The 7,170-nt window shown below is 48.8% G+C and overlaps 1 protein-coding gene across 4 annotated transcripts in view; it reads left to right on the top strand.

Moving 5' to 3' along the window:
* Sipa1l2 (signal induced proliferation associated 1 like 2) overlaps positions 1–7,170 on the top strand; it is a 161,920-nt gene that overhangs the window by 137,487 nt on the left and 17,263 nt on the right. For all 4 annotated transcript variants that reach the window (XM_026778473.1, XM_026778472.1, XM_013346004.2 and 1 more), the window contains exon 18: positions 2,181–2,400. In XM_026778473.1, the coding sequence (XP_026634274.1) occupies positions 2,181–2,400 (220 nt within the window). The remainder of the gene's footprint in view (positions 1–2,180; positions 2,401–7,170) is intronic.

The raw sequence follows: 7,170 nt of genomic DNA, 5'->3' as shown, positions 1-7,170 counted from the left end.
TTTCCTAGCTAGGTTTATTCCATCTCTCTCTCTCTGTGTGTGTGTGTGTGTGTGTGTGTGTGTGTGTGTGTGTCTTGTAAGCCACTTTTTAAAATGATGCAAAATAGGAGCTACCAAGATGTCTTAGAAGCTAAAGGTGCTTGCTGCTGAGCCTGATGATCCAAGTTCTGAACCTCGGGCTCATATGATAAAGGAAAGAGCGGATGCCCCCAAGTTACCCTCTGACCTCCATCTATGTATCATGACATACATGTGCCCCACACACTATAAATAAATGAATACAAAAAACAATTCTATAAAGTATTGCAAAGTATTAAAAGATCCTAAATAAGTTTAGCCAGTCACTTCTGTTTGCTAGACCCTGAGACTCCGGGGGGGGGGGGAGGAATGTGACGCGTGCCCTAATTTGGTACCAGAACAGACCCCTCTCTCACTTGTCATCTAAGCTTCTTTGGTTTAAGTGGGAGAGTGGGCTGTTGCCTGGGACGGCAGTGAGCAGCCAGCTGTGTGCTGGGTTCCGTTTGTGAACAGCACGCTGTGAACTGGCTTGTGTTCCCAGAGCAGCACCATCGGGCACTACCCCCCTCCTCCCCGTCCCCGTCCACTTTCATCTAAGCACCTACTCTCAGCGCTAAAGAACTCGCTGGGGTATGAAAGGGTATCTCACCAGAGGCCTCACGGTGAGCCTTTTTCTTCCAGCTTGTATCAGATCCAATTAGGGGCCTGCGTTTTCTTGGGTTCAAGGGCCCACAGCGTGCAGTGTCTCAGAGTGATGAACTCATACTCCATGTGTATGTTTGCTTCAAAGACAAATCACTTCCTTTTCCCAGTACACGTGAGCTTTGCAGCTCACACACATGCCAGTTGCTTTTCCGCCAGAGAGGCCAGACAGAGCGAGTAGAACACTGGCAATGGAAAGACTCCTAGGCTTCTTGCCACATCCACCTCTGTATGTATCAGAAATGAGTGTTCTAGAAACGGCATTTACACGAGAGGAAAATGGTTCAGAATGCCAAAGGGGGTGGCGATTCATGAGTCCTTGCTTCTCTTGTTTGGATTTGTTTCTCTGTGCCTGAGATTTGACACACAGTGACGTCAGTGCTTTCCTTAGAGTTGGCTGTCCTAGGTTCATTTCTCTTGCAGTTGTTTTGTTTTTCAAAAAAGCAACTGAGAAGAAAAAAAGATTTATTTCATCTTGCAATTTCAGATTACAGTCTATAAATGTGTATAGTCAAGGCAGGAGCTTCAGACAGCTAGCTGATCATATCACATCTACAGACAAGAACAGAGAGAAGGGGTGCATGTGTGCTTGCTTGTGCTCAGCTCAGCTTCTCCACTCGACTGCATACCGTTCAGGAGCCTATGCCGAGGGAATGGTGCCGCCCACAGAGGGATGGGCCATCCCATACACATTCCCACCGGCTAACCCAAAGTGGACATTTGAGACACTCTTCCCAGGTGATTCTAGATTTTGTCAGTTGGCAAAGCCGACCCTTTGTTCCATTGGTTGTAATTCGGTTTCCAACAATTATAGCACAGACTTTGTAAGTGGTCATTTTTAAGTGGATGGCTGAATTTACTCGATTTAAACTGCTTTCCTTGAGCCCATTTATATGGCTCAGAAGATGTCCGTGTTCAGAATCAGTTTTGCTATTGAGACTCAGGTGACCCTCATGTCAATTGCCTGATATTAAAATGTAGTCATTTCCGATTACCATCAAGCCACAATGTGTGCTTTTGTGGCTATCAGTTGTCTGAAATGGCAGCTTGTGTATTTCCAGGAGCTCTCGCCTCTCCACGGTTCCATTCAACATTTCAGAATTGGTACAGCCATGCACGTCTAATCTGTCCAGGTATTTCAGAGAATGTCAGAGGCGGGAGCGCTGACATCTAGGCACTTGCCTGGCTTTCCTGGACTAATAGAAGATTCGCGGATGCCGCTCCCGTAGCGCAGTCAGACAGTTCAAACTGCATGTTTGCCTTGGGTGTTTTATTTGGTTTTGAGACAGTTTTAGGATGGTAGCCTAGAATTGATTGTACTTGCCATGTAACCCAGGCCGGCCTTGAACTCTCAGCAATGCCCCTGTGAGTGTCCCACTTGCGGGGGGCATTATATGTGTGCACACTGCTCCTGACACTGCTTCAGATTACTAATGCCCCCTGCCTTGTTGAACCCCTAGTTTTCCTTCTATGGGAACCTGTCTCCACGGAGGTCACTGTACCGGACACTGTCTGATGAGAGCGTATGCAGCAACCGGAGGGGCTCTTCCTTTGCCAGTTCTCGAAGCTCCATCCTGGACCAGGCCCTGCCCAACGACATTCTGTTCAGCACCACTCCACCCTACCACAGCACGCTGCCCCCGAGGACCCACCCTGCACCCAGCATGGGGAGCCTACGGAGTAAGTGGAGGCCAGGCCACCCTGGCTGCCTGGGTGGGCGCATGGGACACCTGGGGTCCATGCACTCTTCAAGTCAGATATCCCAGTGCACATGCGGAATTAGATATCAGTTATTCGGCACTGTTTTCTTTGTCTTTTAAGTCAATTTTAAATAACAAAACTGCAAGGTGGTTTACGTTAGACGTTATTATCAAATACTGTTTTTACTCTATCCCCGAAGAAAGTGATGTGTAATGTCTAACTTTTGCAAAAAGCACAGTGGCATGGGGTGAGTTTTCAGGTTGTGCCAAGCATTCAGCCCTCCCTTCTCATGGTCCTGGGTCTGGTGTTAGGAGACCCAGCTCCGACTTTACGACCCTCTGCATATCATCTCTATTTCCCTGTGCCCTGGTCACAAGTCAAACTGATGATTGCCAAATCAAATCTTAAAACTATAATCTTTAGTGTCATATGTGTGTGTGTGTGAGCGCGTGCGTGCGTGTATAGGGATGTACATCTGTAGAGGCGGGGTCTCTTACTGAACCCAGACTTTGCCATTTCAGCTCTGCTGGCTGCCCAGTGAGCCCTGGGATCTGCTGTGTCCTTTGCTGGCACTACAGTTATGAGCGTACATCAGCGTGCATGGCCTTTACCTGGGTGCTGGAGATCCGAACTCAGGTCCTCATGTGTGCAGAGCCGCCCTCCCAGTCCCAATGTGTGTGTTAGGTTTTGATACTTTTTTAATGCTAATTTCTGCGCCCTGCCCTCATTCTTATTGTGCAGAAAAGATAACAGTTTAATTATAAATTAATATTAAGGTTGTCTTTTAAAATTTCATCATAAAAAGAACCATCTTTAGAACCAGTTTAACTTCTGCATTGTATATAAGCATCCCAAGTTATCTGACAAAAGGCTTCTTAGTAATGTTTAACAAGCTTGGGGAGGACCTCATCTTGGGCAGTGCTTACTGTATCTCTTTAGGAGCATGGTATCTGCCTGGTATAAATCCCCCGAGTTTCTCAATAGCAGGACACACATTTATCGTGTTTGCCCATGGTCCTCTAACTGTCATAGCCACACATCCCCTTTTGAGACAGGGCCTCGTGTAGCTCAGGATGACCTAGTAACTGTCTCTCAACGCTTTTGTGCAGCCACTGAAGTTCTGGTTCATGCACTTATTTACTTTTTTCTATTTCCCACACTATAAGTGGTCTGTGTTGCTGGACTTTTTCCATTCAGCCCTTCTCTTTTTTTTCTCCATGAGAAATGCAGTTTTCAGCTTCAATTTCTTTAAATAATTAATAATAATAATAAACACCTCACTTCTTAGACACGTCTTATGTTCCCAGGATGAGCAGAGAATACTGTAGTTCCCACCCCGTTCCCCCACCCCACCACAAGCTGCATGGCACCTTGGCTACTGTAGAACCCACTGACACATCGCTGTCAGCCAGGCCATAGTTCTGGCTTAGTGTCCAGTCTGCACATGCTCTGAATGGGGTCAGTACACATGCCCGTCCTCACAGCATTGTCCAGATCTGCTTCACAGCCTTCAAAAGCCCAGTTCTTCAGTTTCCCTCCTACCTGCCCGCCTATAGCAAGCATGGCTTCTCTGCTGTTTCTGTGGTCCTGTAATAACCTGTAGCTGGAATATTTAGCCTTTCATGCTGACCTCCTTCTTAGCATTAACAGTTGAAGTTCTGTGCTTTTCCCTCTCTGAATGACAGGTGTTCATGCTTTCTTTGAATCCTTTCAAGGCAGAATGAGGGAAGAAGCAAGATGTGCCAGGTCTTTGTCCCTTCTTGAGGTGCCCTTGCTATTAGGTGTGCTCTCATAAAACATCCTTGTTTGATAACGTGTCTCCTCGAGCCTTCAGCTGCTCAGAACTCTGTTCTGGGATAGACGTGCAAACCTGTAATGTGTAATTGGATGTGAATAAGAAACTTTACAATATTGTGTAGTGACTTATCTTCCCCAAGCGCCTCTGATTCCCTTCTGGCTGCCCATGATCCAGTTGGAGGATGCTAGTTCCTGGTCCGTGACTACCTCCAATATCTGTGTGACAGTTTGCATCTGTCCCCTCAGAATCCATTTATCCAGTGCCTTCCTGGTTATTACACAGACTCCCCCCCCCCCCAAAAGGGACACAGCCCTCTGAGAATGTGGCAGCATTCTGAATTGCTGTAGCATGAACCCTCATCCCCAGAAGCAGGTCTCCAGTGGTGAACACCAAGGACCACGTGCCTGGGAGAACCTTTTAGATTCTCAGAAAAACATAAACACTGTGCACATGAAGACTTGGGATGTCCATCTCATGTCTTCTAGCGTGGGTAGGTCTTTTTGTCAGACTGATCCAACCTTTTGACATCAGGACATAGCATTGTCATCTATAAAGCTCACACTCAAGAGCCATCTAGTCGATGCTGTTGGGGTGGCCCCTCAGCATTTATAATAATGCCAGTGACACCAGACAGGGTCAGGATGGTGGAGTGATATTAGGGATCACGAGTTTGGTGTCTAGGGCTAAAGATTAGCATGTTGGGTGGGCAACAGGGCCTAGACACGAGCCACCCCTAAAATCTAGGTCCTCATGCAGTCAAGCAGAGAAATTGCATGACTCTGTCCAGGTGAAGCTGGACATTGTCCACCTGTACCCAGAAATGCATTCAGGCCAACACAGCCCTTCTGTTCTTCACCTCCTCGGCCCAGGAAGTTCTCCTGTTACAGTCTTGCACTCCCCTCTTTTCTGCGTGCATCATCTTATCTGACCCGAGTGTTACATAGCACCGCCTTCTTGGCTCTGTGAGGAGCCAGATGCTATTCTGGTAGTCAGTCACGTGCTGCCATAGGCTCTGCCGCTGTGCCCAGGGACCGGCAGCCAGGAGCTAGTCAGTACTGTCACCTAGCTGGTCACTTTCTGAATCTTCTAAGGTGCCCCCAAGGCTTTAAAGAGTTGGATTTGAAAGGATGGCTTTGGGTAGCCATGGCAAAGAAGTCTTTTCTAGAAATCATCAAACCTGGAGAACAGAGCACATACTGAGTGTAATATCACAGGCCTCCTCCTTCCCACCATAGCCATACCCACCAGACCATGGGCAGTGCTTATCCACCAGCTCTGGTTCCACTGTCCTCCGACATGGTGACTGTGCTTGCTGGCTTCCCGGCGTAGAGCCCAGTGATGTGTCTGTGTCAGTAAAGACGGAACAGGTTTGCATCTTTGGATGTAAAGAATTTGAAAGGGGCTTCTCTTGTTCTTAATGGCCTCATTCCCACCTAGTAGAAGGAAAAGATGTCAAGTGCACCTGATTTTGAGTATTGGAAAAGGTACATGCAGCAGCTGGGTCGTCTGAGAAACAGGCATAGCCTGTGGCTCTCCCTGCTCAGGTTGTCAGGCTGAGGTTCAAATCTCCCCACATTCATCCCAAGCTTTTATGCCAGTCCTGTGCCAGGTGTCTGCCAGCTCCCCCTTGTCACTCGGATCTCAAGCAAGTGTCACCTCTTTAGACAGGACTCTGTCTCACAGCACATCATCTAGCCTGGCCTTTTTAGAAGGTTCTGGAATCCCAGTGTGTGTCTATCTCCTAGTGACAGCCTGAGAGCTGAGCCCCAGCCGTGTCCCGACTGGCCTGCTCTCAAGATGTGATGGAGCAGCCGTTCTGTAAAGACAGCACTGAGGGCCCCAACCTGAGGGGGCGTCTCGTGCAATCTCCTCTCCTCCCACCACAGAAGGGGCCGTGACACTGAACAGATTATGCAGGTCACTTCCTGAGACCCCAGGGCCACTCAGTGGTGACTGCGCGTGTGCTCTCCTGTGAGCAGACTCCAGGGCTGACTGAGCCGCACCTGTCTGCACACCCAGTCACTCGCATCATCTGCCCCTCAGCACCAAGATTCTTAATTTGTACCTTGCCTTAGAAACAGAACTTGAATTTCTTAGCCCTAGACTGCCAAGTGGTTGTTTCCTTGAGTAATTGGGGGAGTGATATTTCCACAGGAGGGTGTTAACTCTCACCCCACCTTCTCAATTAGAACCAGCCACTGTCCCTTTCCTTCTCTCATGGGCCTTCATCCCCCCCTTATCGTGCCAGCCAGCCACTGTTCCAGTTAGTCTAATAACACCAGCCACAGTCTTCTTCCCAGCTCTACCCAGTGGCCCCTGCAGCGTACCGCAGAGAAGGCCTGGGGGAAAGGACCCAACAGTCTTAAGTGTTATCTCTCCCAGCCCGTGCTCCAGCCTTTGCTGCTGCCTTCACACTTGACAATGGCACAGTGCAGGCAGGGACTGCTGATGTGTGCAGGGAGGGGCTGCCACAGTGTCCCCTCGGAGGAGACTGGGAGCACGTTGGCAGACATCCCCACAACGCAGCATGGTCGCCTGGAAACAGCACTATCTGACTGGTGTCACTGTCACTGGGAGCAGACTGTGGGTGTCCTTCAAGACACAGGCAAAGTGGTGCCTGTCCCATTCCAGATGCCAGCACCTCACAGCTTCCCAGAAGGATGGAGGTGCAGAAATCACAGGTGCATTTGCTTAATTACGCCCCTGAACTTAATTGCAGGTTCACCCAGCCAGGTGGTCATTACTTTGATTGGTCTCATTAGTCAGATGCAGCCACAAGCAGCTGCATGCAACGCTCTGGGCAGGTTCAGAAAAGGCGCTTTGAAATCATCCAGTCAGGCCCTTTCAGAACGGGTCCTCAGATGCATAACGAGTTCTTAACAATGAGTATTATTAATGTCCTGGGCACTGAAGGAGCTGATGCGAGAGCTTGAGGAGAAAAGGGATGGTGG

Source organism: Microtus ochrogaster, chromosome 4 (assembly GCF_000317375.1).
Source record: "Microtus ochrogaster isolate Prairie Vole_2 chromosome 4, MicOch1.0, whole genome shotgun sequence".
In the NCBI taxonomy this organism is placed as follows: Eukaryota; Metazoa; Chordata; class Mammalia; order Rodentia; family Cricetidae; genus Microtus; species Microtus ochrogaster.
This window is presented reverse-complemented; position numbering and strand designations above follow the sequence as displayed.